Source organism: Oryzias latipes, chromosome 19 (assembly GCF_053564925.1).
Source record: "Oryzias latipes strain Hd-rR chromosome 19, Olatipes_Hd-rR_3.1".
NCBI lineage: Eukaryota > Metazoa > Chordata > Actinopteri > Beloniformes > Adrianichthyidae > Oryzias > Oryzias latipes.
This window is the reverse complement of record NC_136255.1, coordinates 6,364,205-6,381,447: the sequence shown is the minus strand read 5'-3', so window position 1 is coordinate 6,381,447 and position 17,243 is coordinate 6,364,205. Positions and strand designations below refer to the sequence as shown.

General features: G+C 41.5%; 2 protein-coding genes across 5 annotated transcripts in view; one reads left to right on the top strand and one right to left on the bottom strand.

Moving 5' to 3' along the window:
- The window catches only part of LOC101166258 (uncharacterized), a 134,941-nt gene that overhangs the window by 31,056 nt on the left and 86,642 nt on the right, over positions 1–17,243 (bottom strand). For all 4 annotated transcript variants that reach the window (XM_011488421.4, XM_078937917.1, XM_020711956.3 and 1 more), the window contains exon 10: positions 16,276–16,365. In XM_011488421.4, the coding sequence (XP_011486723.2) occupies positions 16,276–16,365 (90 nt within the window). The remainder of the gene's footprint in view (positions 1–16,275; positions 16,366–17,243) is intronic.
- LOC111946458 (serine/threonine-protein kinase pim-1-like) overlaps positions 3,766–17,243 on the top strand; it is a 46,429-nt gene continuing 32,951 nt past the window's right edge. Inside the window, exons 1-2 of the mRNA XM_078937919.1 lie at positions 3,766–3,904; positions 9,800–9,895. Coding sequence (XP_078794045.1) covers positions 9,874–9,895 — 22 coding nt within the window. The 5' untranslated portion in view covers positions 3,766–3,904; positions 9,800–9,873. The remainder of the gene's footprint in view (positions 3,905–9,799; positions 9,896–17,243) is intronic.

The window sequence follows — 17,243 nt, the reverse complement described above, 5'->3', positions numbered from 1 at the left end:
ACTTTTATTTTTTATTTCTATTAGTATACAACTAATGTGCAAAACCTGTAAACGTGGGCGTCTCATTCTGGGTGTGATGTTCAATTTAAGGGTTTGTTTGAGATTTGTTTGATGTGGTGTAGTTGTTCTGGTGCTTTTGCTCAGGTACATGCAAATTTACGTACACATTTAATTTAACCCATGCTTAAAAGAATGCTGACAAAGCTCAGTTGTGTTTGATTCTGCAACAAGTAAAGACAAAAATGCTCCTTTGCATAAATCTTTCAGTTTTGACAGAGACAGTTTTTTTCTCTGTCACACTCATACCAACAGTTTGCCAATTATCTACAGTTGTCTTAATGAAAGTCAATCACCCTTAGTGAATTTAAGAGTCTGGTTTTCAGTTTATCTTTCTCGGGTCATCTGAGTTGTCGCTGCCGTTTCCTGCGACAGCTTGCGACTTGTCAGGGGTGTATCCCGCCCTTGCTCAACAGTAGCTCCGGTTCTAGATTATGGATGGATGGATCAATCAACCTGTAATCAAGCTTTGTCCCCTGCATTTTGGGTCCTGACACCATCCGTTCCTGAAAGGGTGAGGATAAACCTGTTGGATCTGATCAGATTGAGGACTCTTTTCTATTTCAGCTACTGGCATCATCAGAGTAAGTGGCTTTGATATTCATCTCATTACAAAGGACCAAAAAACCCCAAACACCCCATGCCTGCTGGAAAACATCAGATTCAGATGAAGACAGGTCATGATGGTGAAACAGAGAAGAGTTTGCAGTACCTTCCTCCTCTTTCTGGCCTGTGGGTGGTTCTGCCCATCCTGAGCTTTGCCCAACAGGTCTGGAAAGACCAGCGGCTTAAGGGAGCGTGAGCGTGGTGTTCTGGGATAACGAAACGGGTCCATCATCCGGAAGTCCCTTCCGTAGCGCACAGTGCAAAGAGAGCGTGAGCGTAAGCGCCCCGCTGAGTGCAGGCTGTTAACACCAATCATGGTGAGAGCACAGATGAAATGTCCAAAGATCGCAGGAAAAAAAGAAACCCTGTGTGTTTAGCACGTATTAGTCCGGCTTTAGGAAAAGGATGTTCTGGATGGAGTCCAGCAGGTGGTGGGACAGTGCTAGCAAACAGCTGGAACCGGATTTGATTATTACAGGGAGCAGCCGGTGATCAGGGGAGGCCGCAGAGGGAGGCGGCACATCATCAAACTGCTGTCAAGTAAGTTAGCACTATCAGCGGAGCGTGCTGTCAGCAGGCATCAAACCTCAGCAGTCTCATCTTTGGTTTGTCACCGCTCACCAGGCAACAGCAGGGCACACGTCTGATGCTGAATTATTGATAAGGCATCCATGTATTATACATCCCGTGAGTGGGCGGGACTCTTTTCTGCAGGTGAGAATCCGTTCTAACTTTTTCTTGTCTTTTAGATGAAAAAGAATCAGATCACGACGGCTTGATGCATAAATCCACTTCTTTCCCACTGGAAAGGAAACCAGGTTAGGATGCTCACAGGCAGCAGAGGTGAGAATGGACTGCCGGAGTGAAAGAGGGGTGTTAAAAGAGGAATGAAAGAGGGGAAAGACACACAAGGGTAAGCAAGGGTGCTCTCTTCATGTGACGCAAACGTACAGTAAATAGACAAAATCCAGGGAGATACAGCAAAGGGTGGGAGGGATAGACGGCCGCCCTCGGACTTCAGCGCAGGGATTCCAAAGAGCGCCCCTAATTTCGTCACAAAACCACAAAAAGCATTCAAGCCACAGCAGGAAAAAAGTGTGAGAAAACGATGGCAAAATATTGAGCATTCCTGTTGCTCCCGCTGTAAAAATGGATCCCTGGTCCGGCTTACTGTCAGATGATCTCCCTCAGTTCCTCCTCATGCTCTGAATCCACGCAGCTGCGTTGACATCCTTCTGCTCGATCCACTTTCTCAGCCGCTGTCTCCTGCATGGGCTCTGTGCTGGTTTTAGACTCTCATCGTACATTCAGCGGGTGGGGTGCTAGAGGGGGAAAAAAATTCTCCTCTCCTTCTGCTAATGTCTCTCATCTTTTCCTCTTCTTCTTTTGACGATACTTTGCTTCATTCCAATATCCCTTCTGTATTTTTTTTCCACCTTCTTCTTTGCTGTTGAGAGGAGGAGGAGGAGGAGGTGGAGGAGGAGAAGGACGAGAGGAAAGGAGAGCGGGCTGCCTGAGTTGAGAGCAAAAAAGAAGCCGATAGGGACAGAGCTTTTCCCTTCCTCTGCCTCCCTCTCTGTTCGTAAATGCGCACCTCCCTCCCTCCTTCCTTTTCTCCATCACAGTCATCAGCAGCAAATCACAACCTACCAAAAGCCTTTCCGAGCGCACACAAACAGGTGAGATTACACATCCCCTCATCAAATACACTTGCAGTGGGTATTAGTATGCAGTGATCATGTGGAGCTGTATGAGGTAAAGTGAGGGCAAAACAGTGCTGCTGATAAGCTGACAAGTACTCATGATTGAAAAATTATTTTAAATTATTACTAAAGATTTATGAAGTCATGCCTATTTAATTTCCTAACAATGTTCAGTGACCTCTTTTAAAAATAATTGATCGTAAAACTTTTATTTTTAACCAACTATTTAACCACTTGTATAATATACTTTGACATACCGATGTCATCAATACGATCCAAACTTTCCTTAAAAAGCCATACATATGAACATAACTTTGTTCATGTTTTCAGCCCTGTAGTTCATCGTCATTCCACTAGGGGCAGTAGAAGGGGTTTTCTTGGTCAATTCAAAATGGTTGCTACCGTGAAATCTCAAAAACATTTAGTAGGAAAAGTTTTGCTATATTTTTAAACTTTTTGGTGAGAATAACTCATCCATTGTTAGTCATTTAAAAAAAAAGAACTTTCTGTGTTGAAAGAATTAGGAAACAGTATTATTAAGTTTTTAAAATACAGTTCCACCATGTGTAAACATGTGTGAATCAAATTTGAGACAGTGAGTAAATAAATGCTTTTTACCTGAACACTAATGTCAGCAATTTTGCATCTTAAACTAACATTGCTGTGAACAAAAACGTAATAAATCACCCACTGGATCATCATTGATTTTATCTAAATTTTATTTTTAAAAAGGATAATGCACATTTTTTGGTTGATTTCATCATAGAGTTTAAAATAACATCTTGATTCCATAAAACAACTAGATTTACTAATAATACTGTGATGGAATGGGCTTTAGAGCGTTAAATCAAAAAAACAAAAAAAACATAATAGCCTAAACTTCTGTTCATACTCAGAAAACACATTGTTTTCAGGTCACTAAACCGAAATTTATCACCACCATCCAAAAAAAAAAAAAAAAAAACCATTTAATAAAATCTTGATGCCTTGAAAGGACTTAAAACAGACAGTGCCCCCCTAAGGCCAGAGAAAGTAGTGACAGTAACAAGTGTTCAGCCTCATCAGCACCTGCTTATATAAACATTTAGTCCACCTGACGAAAAAACTTTTGTCAGAAACTAAAGATTGAAAGATGGCTTCTTCACGAAAATATGAAATTGTGCTTCCTCAGTTTAAATAAATAACAGCAATCACCTTATATGACTCAATTCAAGAAAAAAAAAATGTTATAACATTCTTTCAGATGAAAATCTAATTGACACTAAACTAATTGTTCTGCTCTTCTGTTGCTGAAGCTGTTGCTAAATTTAAAACATGACAACAGAGGTCAGCTTTGCCACGACAGTTTCTGCTATCAGACGAGACAATTCCTCCCTCATGACCGACATCTGTCTTCTGATATTAGAGTAACTTTCGAGCGAGCTGATCCAGGGATCCTGGCACCTGTGACTCCGTGAGGAAGAAAATAGAAAGGAACATCGGCTAACCGCGGGGGAGCTCACCTCCACTTTGACAGCAAGGTCCAGCCGCCTGCAGAAGTAAGCACAGGCTTCTGCTGCTTGTCTCACAGTTTTATTCACGCTTGTATTTGTGGGGTTGTCCAAACCCTAAACCTCAAATTATGACATAATTGTTCTGACGGCAAACATCTGGATATGAAAATCAAGCCCAAAAAGTTCTTAAGACATAAACTTGTAAGATCTTTTTGAAAGCTTATCAGTTCTCCCACCAGCTGCCAGTGACCCCCCTACCCTCCCCAAATCCCACTCAATCTTTCCCCTCCTATCTCTTCCTCTAGTCTACTTAGTCTAGACAGCTCGGAGAGAAATTGCAGCATCGTGTCTCTTCTGACCGAAACAGCTGCCTCCTCTTCACGCCCAGCCTTTCTTTTCCTCCACATCTTTCTCTGTCCCGTCCCCTTCACCTATTTTTAGAGAAAAGCTGTGTAAGATTTGAACCAAGTCATTGTTTGGCCCTTCTTGACAGAGAGCACTATAGAAAATGGACAGGAATTAGCATTTCAATGTGCAGCTGGTTTGTGAACTGAGTTTTGCTTTCACAGAGCACTTACAGATTTCTGTTTACTGACTAGAAATAGACAGCTGCACTGTTTTACTTACAGTTGATCTCTCAGCAATGAAATGCAGAAACAGCACAGCACTAAGCGCAGTGACCCCAGGGATCTCAAACTACTGACCGGACTCAAATTTCTGAGCCTTCCCACGGGGTGCTTTCATTGGGGCAGCAAAATGAGGCGGTGCAATTATTGTTTTTCCAATGTTTCCACTTACTGCTGGCAGAACAACAGTATTGATTTCTGTCAAACAATGATTACAGTATCAAGATTTATTTAAAAGAAGTAAAACTATTACAGAGGAAGGTTAGTGAAACAAATGAGATAGTATTTATCTTCCAGTAATGAGTCTGTAGCAACAAAGAAAATGAATTTGTTTGAATTAATCTGTAGACCGTTTCTAACAAACCTCATTCACTATAGGAGCACAAGTCATTGATTTAACATTTGTTTCTGAGCCTTGAAACTCAACTGGTTTATTGCAGCAGATCTAAAAGGATTAATGTTCAACCTTCTGGCAGCATATATCCGGGGAGGCCGTAGTGCAGTGGTAGGGGCGGTCGACCCACGATCGTAATATTGCAGGTTCGACTCCCGCCTTGCACGCCCATGATTCGAAGTGTCCTTGGGCAAGACACTGAACCCCAACTTGCCTCTGGTGGTAGGCGGGCGCCTGTGTTTGGCAGCGGAGCCGCCACCAGTGTGTGAATGTGTGTGTGACTAGGTGAATGGGTCCATGACTGTAAAGCACTTTGTCCTTGTAGGTAGAAAAGCGCTATATAAGTATACGCCATTTACCACATATCGCTGATCGATCGATCCATCGATCAATCCAGCCATCCATCCTCTTCTGCTCATCCAGGACTGGGTCGCAGGACCTGCAGTCTAAGCCAAGTTGAGAGAGGTAGTCTCTCTAGCATGTCCTGGGTCTTCCTGGGTCTTCCCTCCGCCCTGTGGGACATGCCCGGAACACCTCCCCAGAGAGGCATCCAGACCAGATGCCCAAGCCACCTCAACTGGCTCTTCTTGACGTAGAGGAGCAACGGCTCTACTCCGCACTTACTATCTGGGTAACCCAGCTTCTCACCCTATTTCTAAGGGAGCGTCCAGCCACCCTACAGAGAAAGCTCATTTCAGTCGCTTGGCTCAGCCCTCTCTTCACCACAATGGACCGGCACAGCAACCGTAGGGGACACCACTCCAATTACTAATGAACAAGACCCCAAGATACTTAAACTCCTCCACCTGGGGCAGGAGCAATCCACCCACCCAAAGAGGGCAAACTACCTTTCGCCAGTCAAGAACCATGGCCTCCGACTTTGTGATGCTGACCCTCATCTGAGTCGCTTCACATTCAGCTGTAAACCACGCCAATGTAGGCTGGAGGTCCTGGCTCAATGAAGCCAACAGGACAGTATCATCTGCAAAGACCAGAGAGAAAATCGTGTGGTCCCCATACCAGGATTTTCCTAGAAATTCTGTCCATAAAGACAATGATCAGAACAAAGGGCAACCCTGTCTGAGTGCAGGATGCATCGGGAAGAGATCCGACTTACTGCTGACATGCAAAAAAAGCTCCTGCTCTGGCTCTGGAGGGTAGGAAAGCAGGTCCACTGTTCCATGATCAGGACAGAACCTGCATTGTTGTTCCTGGATCTGAGGTTCGACTCTCTACAGACTTTTATTCTCCAGTACCGTGAATTGGACTCTCTTTACACCAAAAACTAAAAATATATATTGCACACTTGGAATACATCAAAGGGCTGTCAAGGTCCATGACCTTGAACCATTTTTTAATCTGGAAAAATTCAGTGACATCCAAGCATCCAGAACACGTTCACTCCTGATTGCCTGTCTGTTTTTCTCAGGATCCCCTTCTCAGCTGTCCTATGTACCTGACCAAGTTTTGCCTTGACTATACATTAACCTCTTAAGATAAATGCTAATATTTGAGCTAATCCTCCAAACAAGTGAGTCACAGGGCTCCAGTTACGCAGAATTATCTACTGTAGTAAAATATAACCCAAAACGTCCGAAATATGAACTGCTGAATTATAATAACATTATATGATCAAATAAAACTCAAAATGGGAGGGGAATAATATTTTCATTCCCTTTTCTTGAAGGCCTTCTCTTATTATGTCCTCCATATACAATGCCTTATTCACCACTGCTTGGGAATCTTGACTGAACTGGAATGAAATAATGGGGATGAGTTGAGCTTAGATTGATGTCTTTCTTGCTTTGTATATTATTTCCAGTGCAGATTTTAGACAAATTCAGCAGAAGGTCAGGCAAACGTAATTCTTTTTTCCCATTGTTTTGACAAAATACAAGAGAAATCCTCCGTCTTTCTCTTATCATCAATGTAGCTATGCAGTTGATAACATCGAAGCTCTTAATTAGCATTGGAAGCTGCAGATCAGTGTTGGATGGAGCTGCACAGCATGGTCACATCAGCAGAGTTTGTTCTCTTGCTCTGTAGCGGGCTGGTAACCTACTTCAGAGTATCATTAGCTCCCACTTCAAGCCTGAGAGGGAAGAGTGAGGGAGAGTGTAAGGCTGTGCATCTCTGAGCTGCCCAATAAATGCAAAAAGTTCCCTCTAAAGCACAAACTCAGAACCTGAGACAGAGCTTTAGGTTCTGCGGGGAGCTACAGAACAGAAGCTGCCGAGCAGCTTTATTCAGCATGCTGACGGGAGCGGTAAAGGAACAATGACATGATTATGAAGGCTTAACAGCCTCCAGTGTCTCTGGGAACACAAATAATCATCACTTTTGTTGTAATTATCTACACTGTTTAACACATTCACTGTTACACATTTCAGGTCACATCCATGCATCCATTTTCCAAACCGAGTTAATCCCTTCTGGGGTCAAAGCATTGCTGGAGCCTATCCAGCTCAGTGGTCTTGTGGTAGGTAGAATGTGCGCCCTTAGACTGGAACGTCATGAGTCAGGTATTGGGGCCACTGCTGCACACTTGTCTGAGGATTATGTCCTGCGCACTTGTACAGCATCTAATCAGACAAACCTTTATCTGTACATCCATGCCCTCCATCCATCGTCGGTTCATCTGCTCCTCTATGCTAGAGTACATCGACTTCTGCTGTAGTCTGGTTGAAGTCAAGCTAAGCCAAGTCAAGTCTCACCAAACTGAGCTAAACTATCAATCAAGCAAGCCTCGGATTCAAGTTTTACATTCCCCATCTGACATATTCTTTTTATGTCAAGAAGAACCACCTGGATTCTTCTTCCCAACGCCATCAACCTCCCCCAGGAAGAACCACTCTGAACCAACAACCCAACTGCCAGTAGCCGTTTCACCAGATCTGCCATCCACGAGCCACCAGCATTGCTACCCAGTCCTTCAATTCTAAATCAAATAAACTGCAAAATTTCCAACCAAATCCCTGTTTACTTTTGGTTCCAGCTTATTAAAACCTGACACCAAATACATACCAATGAGACATGGGACATGCCTCCCTGCTTGACACTCAGCATTAAGAGGTTGGATATGGAGGTTAAACCACCAAATGTCTGCAGCTCACCGCTCCTACAACTTATGGGACTTTAATTTTATTTTCAACTTTATCCCAGCCACTGTAGGGCAAAGGTGGGGTACACCCTTAACATCAATCTGTTTACATTCTCTCCTACTAGCTTACAGCCCCTAAAACCCCCAACCTAACATTACTGATCCAAAAAAAATGGCGAGCAATATTGGAGCTAACGAGTCGTACAGTTTTGAGCCAGATTCCAGCTCAGACGAGGTAAACAAAGACGTTCCTGGATCTATTTATCTACAAGTGGATGCATTAAAATAGAGTGGAGCAGGGAGCTTGTGGTTTGCTTATTTTTAGCAGATGTCTTTTGTCTCCTGTGATTCACAACAATATTCAGAAATTTTAGGTTTTACCGTAATTTTTTATGTGAGAAAAATGCCACAAGAACAAGCCAAAAAAAATGTTTTTATCGGAATGGGTCTTTAGTGGGTTTTTTACCAGAATTATTTCATTTTCCTGTGCACACCTCTTCAAATGCTATACTCTCAAACTTTTTTCAAAAGATTTTCCTTTGTTCTATTTGATCAGTTGGAAAAAATAATCTCTCATAATTTTTTTTTTTTCAAACAGTAAAATCAAGCAACCAATAAATGTTTTGTTTCAGCTTACTCAGTGAGCTCAGATTGTCACATCCCTCTGCAGTTCTGCTGCAGGTCTGTTTACTAATAGCACATTGTTGGTGACAGAAGGATGAAGTGTCCCCCAGAGCCCATTAGGACAGTTTATGGGCTCATACTCAAGGCTATAACAGGAACTTGCTGATGAAGACAAACAAGCTGGAGTACAGCAGTGGACATGTGCTGTGCTGCATCTGCACGTCCATCCATCCTATCACCGCATGAAGACAGATTGCCACTGTTTTCTGTGCAAATGCTCAAGTTTACACACTTAACTTTACCCTGCTGTCAGCTGTCTGACATGCTACATGAAAATAGGGCTTACAAAGAGATACTTAAAGTAATGCTGGTCTGCTGAGACCCACAACAAAACACACATATCAAACGCTGACTGAAACACTTCAAGCTAAAAAGAGATTAGAAAAAACTTCAAATTAGTAAATTTGCAGCATTTAAAATGATAAAAATGAAAAAATTAAACACGGTTAGTTTTTGCAGCTTCTTTTCAGCTTCTTGATTTGGATTCATCTAAGTGATCTGCCATCTTCTGCCAGAAATACTACTTCACACCACTAGACTGACAAAAAACAGACAAAAGATGCACTTTCAAAGAGTGCGGTGAATGGTGTGAATAGTTTTTTTCTCGCTTATAAATCGTTATGTTTGTGGTTCCAGCTGGATTGGATTGTGTTGCTTCTTATTTTAAACCGTGCTAACCTTGGACTTTGTGCTTGTATTTCTCTTGGTATGTCATTCGTTTTCTGTTCCCCTGCTTTTTCCTTATGCTGAGAGCTCAACGTACTCAATGATTACGATTGTGCAAGTTAGAAAACAAACGTCAATATTTTTAAAAGACAAGCGCCACAAAAACACATGGAACTGCCCCAAAAGTGTATGGCTAAATGTGGCAAAAAACAATGAATTATGTTAAGGACTAGAGCATGTTCACTCATTTTGTAATTAGTGCATTTTCCCTTTAGTATATTTTACCAAAATGTTTTATTTTATTTTATTTTTTTATTATCATCTACTTTGACTTTACCAAATTTGACTTTATTTATTTATTTTATTATTTTTTTAAACTTGTCATGTCCAACAGCTGGGCAAACAGATGAGAGCTGAAGGCCTCTTGCATCAAGACATTATTATCATTATTGTTTTTTTTCTCTCCTTAGACCAATGCGAGACAGCAAGTCATCAAACTGGGTCAGAGAGAGATGGAAGTACACCTGAAAGTGATGTTATTCAGATGCGGATTCCTGCAGTAGACGGTAAAAATCACAGTTAAAAAAACAACCTGAATGATCTCATGAACCATGCGTTGGGGGTATGATTATTGATGATTTTGTAAAGCTCTACAAAATAAATAAACTTGATCTCTCATCATCATTCATGTCTTCCATGCAATGTTAATGAGATATACAGTCAATGCTTCCATGTAGTGAAGAGGCTAAAAGCGTGACAGTAGCTTCTCCCACACCCCACAGGAGCTTCTACACTGACCAAAACTATTAACGCAACACTTTTGTTATTGCTCCCCTTTTTTGTGAGGCCGGTTGGATGTGCTGCCAAATTCTCGGAAACGCCTTTGGAGACGGCTTATGGTGGAGAAATGGACATTCAATTCCCTAGCAATAGCTCTGGTGGACATTCCTGCTATCAGCATGCCAATTGCACGCTCCCTCAAAACTTGCGACATCTGTGGCATTGTGGTGTGTGATACAGGTGAAGATTTCGGAGTGTCCTTTTCTTGTGGCCAGTCTAAGGCACACCTGTGCAATAATCAGGCTGTCTAATCAGCATCTTGATATGGCACACCTGCGAGGTGGGATGGATTGTCTTGGCAAAGGAGAAGTGCTCACTATCACAGATTTAGACAGATTTGTGACCAATATTTCAGAGAACTGGTTATTTTGTGTATGTGGAAAATGTTTCACATCTTTGAGTTCATACCATAAAAAATGGGAGCAATAACAAAAGTGTTGCGTTTATATTTTTGGTCAGTGTAGTTTGTCAACACATTTTGTGGATGACCACTGCTGAAGATCAAATTTGATGTGCAACAAAAAAAAGTCCAACGGATGCAAAATCGATGAGTCCAAAAGAGGCAGCGGTAACAAATTTGATGTGTGAATCGTGTTCAGTGTAACCGCCAGGATTGGCGGATATGTTCAGAAGCGTTGCACTTTTCTCCCAACAGACATATACTCCTGATCAACCTATATGTTTTTTTCTTTTTTATTATGCTTTTTTTGGTTGCTGTGACTTAAACTTGGATGAGATTTATGCTCTGGAAAATATGGTGTATACAATTCTGTTATAAAACACGTGTATGTGGCCTTTTGACTGAAGGTGACTTTCAAACCCTCAGCTAGACATTTACCTCACTGTGGTGCAACAAGTTAAAATACTGGTGTCATATTTTGTCGAGATGGCGTCAACCAGGGCATCACATTTCATCAATATACTCCTTTTTAGAAACGCAGTAAACTTCTGCTTTGAACCAAAGACCCTCACCTCAATTTCCCACCTTCCGCTTTATCTGTCCCGCCCTATAATGAATCCGAGCTGTAAAGTAGTTAACAAAGAGTTTTGAGAGCCAAGCTTAGGACACTCCATGAGGAAGATTGCTCTATCTGACTTTCCGTTTGTGGTGGTAATGAGGAACATATCGCAGCGTTTGATCAAAAGACTCTGAGCTGCTCAGAAAAGGAGACAGACTGCGAGTTCAGAGGAAGAAACGAAAGAGGACAAATGAACCAGAGTGGAGAACACTGACGGAGATGAAGTTACTAAACAGGAAGAGGAAAAATAATTGAAGACAGTTGATAGCTGAAATGTGATCTCTACCTGAAATGGGTCACTCCTATTTTTTCCTAAGCAGAAGTTACTTATTTGTTTTAGCTATAGGGTTTTGCTTAAGCAAATGGCAGCATCTTCAGAAAAGTCTCCTATCAAATCCATGAGGGTGTTGCCCTAGAATGAGTCTTTTCACCTGCTAAATGTGCACAAAATCCTGTCTGATAAGCTGTTTTCTGTTAAAACAATAATTCACACTAAACGATTTTGACTAAACTTAAGCAAAGGAACACGCAGATTTAAACTAGATCTTTGCAAAAGTTTGGAGGAGTTTTGTTTTGTTGTTGAAACGCAGACACGCCGCTAGGTTGACGTCATGAAATGGGCAGCACCCACAAGGAGCCAAGCCAGTGCTTCAGAGATCCAGTCGTCTCATTCTCTGGTTAGAAAAAAGCTCAGGAAAATTACTCATTTTTCATTAACATAATTTCTTTTTGTGTCTTAAAGGTAATATCAAATGTATGGATAAGGTTTACTATAAAAGGATTAAGACCAGCATGGTATAGGCCCTTAAAGCGTGTGTGGTCAATGAACTAATGTGTTGGTTCCCAACAACTTTAGAGTATCTTCATTACAGCTGCAGCTGAAGTACTATTTGTTTGTATGTGCTAAATCAAAATAAATTGTATTGTATGTGCTGATCAAACTACATGCTAAACCTGAAGAAATGCTGCACTGGCTTTAAAAAAAATACTGCTCAGAGGTTTTCATTTTAGATGAGCCATGGAAACAAGTTGAAAGGGTAACAACAATCAACAGGTTTATTGATTTAAGTTACAGATGCACATGATGCAAGCAGTTTTAAAAAATAGTTCCTTTTAAAGTCCCACTCAAATCATCAGATCAACCCTGCAACTCTTCTCTCTGTTGCTGAGAGCTTGGAGCAGGGAGCTTGTGGTCTGCATTTTTTTGCATTTTTTTGATGCACAAGAATTTGAATACAGAAACACTCAGAAATTCTGTTTTGTGCTCGTGTTTCTTTAAATTTACATCAGAAAAATGCCACAAGATCATGATAAAAAACACCAAAATCATCAGAGTGGGTCTCAAAGGGTAGCTGGTCTCGCGTGAGTTGTGACTGATATTAAAATAGATATTAAAATCCAAATTTTTTTACCAGCAGCTTTTAGAGGTATTGAATTTTAATAGTATTTAATGTGACCACTATTTGAGACAAATGTTATCCGAACGAAATCTGCAACTTTAAGGACACAGCATTTTTGTTAAATATTTTTTATCTGAACTATAGGACATGTTTGGGAGACTTTTTTGTATTTGTTTTTACTAATGAGGCACAGAACAGGGTCTCACGTTTTAGCGTGATCATATGATCTTAACAAAGTAAATGCTCAATCTTTGTGAAAACAAACAGCTGCTGAACTGTAATAAATTGTTTTAAACTTTATCCGGCATGTCACTGAGATTGGTAAAAGCATCTGAAAGCTGCTGAAAGAAAAAAAAAGGAATGAAAAAAGCATTAAGTTTATAAAAGATTGATTTTATAATTTAAAAGAAAATACAGTAAAAACCAAAAAAGAGACATGCATGTGTAGGTAAATCATAAATATAAGTTATGACCCACCCACTGTTTCCAAATGTGACACAAACCAGGAAGTGCCAAACATTGCAGTTCCTCTAAAGACCACCGTGGGAAAGTTGCAGACTGAAGCATTTCTCCATTCACTCCCACGTTATTGATACCTGTTCATGACCGCTGTAGGGGTGGGGTGAACTATTTCAACCAGTTGTTTGTTTTTATAAGAGCTCATATTTGAACAGGTTTAGAGACATGGATTTTTGATTACCAGCTGGGTGACTGCTTTGACATTTTGCACAAAGCCTCTTCCTACTATTGGTGGCGAACATGCGCTATTAAGCAGTAGAAAAAGAAGCCCTTCCCTTCTTGTCCAGTGTGAACACCATGGGCTGAATACCTATTCAAGAACCCACGTTTAGCGCCTAATGCCCAGTGTGTCTGTTGATTATTTCCTCCATGAATTTTGTGCGAATAATTCAATTTACTTCAACAATATAAGGTAAAATTGACCTAATCCCTCAAGAAAAAACTCAAAGGTCCAAAGTAAGACATTTCTTTGTGTTTTATAGAAAATGAAATTGGAAATGGATTAAAATATAGTTGCTATTGCTTCTTTGTTGAAATAATATCTCAGCACATACAGCTTGTCCACAACGTTTTCATTTGAAATGGATCAATTTCTTATTTATAGAAGCAGAACCACGTTAAGGGCTTTTTTTCTTTCTGGTAAAGAAGGTTCTGATTTTTAATTAACCAGCGCTGCTCTTTTGGTTGTAATACGGCCGTTTGAAAGTAGCTCACAACATGCTAAAATATAAGAACATTCATTCAGTCATCTGCCAATAAGCCTACCCACTTCTACTGCCTTATTTTATCAGTTTTTCCAAACAACTTCCCAGATGGTTCTCTGAAAGCAAACCAGCTGGCCAAGCAGGCAACATCCACGGCTAAAAACAGCACTGCTGCAGACATGCATAATCTCACTTTGTATTTTATACCGTTTTCGGTGCATCTAAGTTAGCCTATGCTAAATATGCAATTATCTTTCCTGAAGGGAGATATTATATGAAAAACAAACATTCTGATGAGGCTGGAGAGGGAAAAAAAAGAACTCTGTAAGTTCTGTAAGTGTGGGATAGTGAGCCTTTTTGTACATGTGCGTTAACAATGAGTCAGAGCTTCTGGTTTCTGTTTTTTTTTTTCCTAATGTACTCATTAGCATGTACCAAGTCCAGCGCCACAAACCAAACAGGAAATGGAGAGCTAAGAAAATGAGCAGAGGGAGTTAATGAGGAACATGTGGATGAAGGCAATGGTAGCAGTGGAAGTCATTTGGCAGTAGGAAATTATGAAACGATAAGGGACCAAACGAGGACAGGAAAGAACAAACAGAGTCTGTTTACAAGTTAAACAGAGCCAAGATAAATATAGATGATTTCCTTTAAATAATTTGGTTTGGCACAAGTGAGTTTGTTTAGTCTTTCATCATACTGTGTACAATTTACACCTCTAGTAAACCCGGAGCAAACAGAAAAAAAAATTACAATTAGATTTGGAGAAGGCGTTCGACACCCTGTGGTGTCGTGTGGAGGGTGCTCTGAGAGTATGGGGTGTGGGGAGCCTCACTGAGGGCAGTCTCATCTCTGTATGGAGTAGAAGCTTGGTTCGCACAGCCAACAGTACTTTGGAAAATCTAGCTCCAATGCAGAAAGCTCCATATTATAATCAAGAAAAACTCAGACTGATTTCCTCTTTTCACATCCTTCTGTCCATGCTTTTGTTTTCCAACCCACAATACTCTCAGAGATAACAAACTGTGGAGTGTTGGACATTTCCAGCGAGTAGGTCTGCAGTTTCATTAAAAAACTCAGACTGAATCTGAATTCTTCCCCATCCCTCTGGCTCCTCCCAAATGCTCCAATTGTAGGGGCATTTGTAGCTTTAGTTGTGTCAGAACTTGTTTTTTAAAGGAAAGTCGTAAGGGACTTAGGGCTGAGTATCCCTGCACTGATCCGCTTCGCTCTGTGCCATGGAAGAGAAACAAGTTTTCTTCACGAGGGTGGGCTCTGAAGCACAGAAGTTTGGCTTTTTGTTTTAGCATAGCTTTTTAAAGGTATAAAACCGATGTTATGTATTTTCCGAGCGCTGGCAGCTATGCGCTAATGTAGCTCACTGGCAATTGATGACGCCATTGAGTGGTAGTGATGTCCGATTTTGAAGACACTATTTTTCCAAAACTCTCTGCTTGGAGAGCTAAATGTAGGGGTAAGGAGAAGGCAGAGGGCTAGGGGAAGAATTCAGATTCTGCCAGTAAAGCCGCAATTCTACCCAAGACAGGACTGGGATTGACAAGAAAGGAATGGAAAAACGCACACAAAAGGAGGTAAGAGGAGCAGGGAAGAGGTGAAAAAGAGCAGAGAAAAGGTGGCAGCCCAGAGACAAAGATTCAAGCTAAACAGCTACATTTACTGAGTTGGGGGACAAGAGAAAAAAGTGTTTTTCTTGTGGTTGAAAAAGAAGATGTCTTTGATGAAAGAGAGAAACTAATAAAGGAGCCTGTGGAAAGCAAAGGGCATGATAAAAAGACTGCCTGGATTTATACAGGCATAAATAAAACAGGTAATGCACGGGCCCTTCTGCCCACGTCTCTCTCCGCTCAAGGCCAAAAGGCGGCCACAATCTGCCCTTAATAACCATCACAGCATTTCATTTCAGCATCGTCACAGCAGCAGAAGCACACGGCCTCTTTCTTTCTCTCATGCATTATAAATAACCCATTACTACTTGTTGACGGGCACTCTGGGGGCCTGTGGCATGTTGATGGGCCAAACTATATCTACAGGATCATTAACAAAAGCATCAATGGACTAGCAACATGCTGATTGGGTTATTTCACCACATCGAGCCCCAGGAACTGAACTGTTCTCAAGCCACTGTCCTCAGCTGGGCTCGAGTCTTATAAAAACGCTTCATGCACAGATATCCTAAGGCTGTTTTTGTGGGCCTCTTCATGTCCTCTCAATCCAAACACAATCCAATTCTTGTATCAAGAGCACACCAGGAAGTAGCGGGCTCAAGCTTTGCTCGGATTGGAGGCTGCCAGTGAAAAGAGGCCAGCTGGCAGCTAAAGCAGGCCAAACGGTCAGTCGCACAGATCTGAGGCCCAAATGCAATGCTGACACAAACAAACCGCTCGCTCACATGGTCCACACCAGCACATGTGTTTGAGCTATTTTAGACCTGGAGAGGACTTACTTTGAGCAGGTCTTTGGGAAAGTCTTGGCCGTTGTTCAATCCTTCCAGGTTCGCGATGAACTGTGAGCTTGACATCCTTTTGCCAACGTTCTAAAAAAAAATAGATATTTAACGTTGTTTCACAGAAAATGAAAACACTCATGGTGCTTATTTGACATATTCATCCTTATATCATATTTAAAGTCCCACTTCGATCATCTTTTGATCGTTCCAAAAAAAATTTGGTTTTCATTAGAATTATTCTCCGAGTTGTGGGCGGGACAGTTGGCGTGGAGAAGCCCTATCCCCTTCCCCTCCCTGTTGCTGAGAGCTCTTTGTTTACCCTCTCTCACACTAGCTTACAGCCCCTCACAACTACAACCTAACATTAGTGGTGCATCAAAAATAGCGAGTAATATCGGAGCTATCCAAGGTACAGTTTTGAGCTAGATACCAGCTCAGAAGAGGAAAACGAAGACATTCCTGGATCTATTTTTTCTATAAGTGGATGCATCAGAATGGACCAGAGATGGGAGCTTGTGGCCTGCCCAGTGTATTTTTTCTATGTGGTAAATAAGTTTTTCTTCTGCTCCTGATTCAAAATGATTTCAATAAAGAAAAACTCAGAAAAATAGTTTTGACTTAATCCCTCATCAGAAAAATGCCACAAGTGTCACGGTGAGGGGGGCTCGAGAGCCGGTAGGACCCAGACGAAGAGGCGGGAGGCAAAACGGTTTCAGGACTAGAGGGTTTAGTAAACAAACAAACAAAAGGCGCTGCAGAGCAGGAATCAAAAACAAAACAAAGCTTACTGGGGCGTGGCGAGAAACATGGAAACAAAGACGCTATGACAAGATACGTTAACACTGTGACAAGAAGCTAATGGACCAGCACAAGAGGAAGGCAGAGACAAGACTTATATACCGACAGGGCAGACAAGACACAGGTGAACACGATCAGGACAGATGGGGACCAAGGAAGTAAAACTC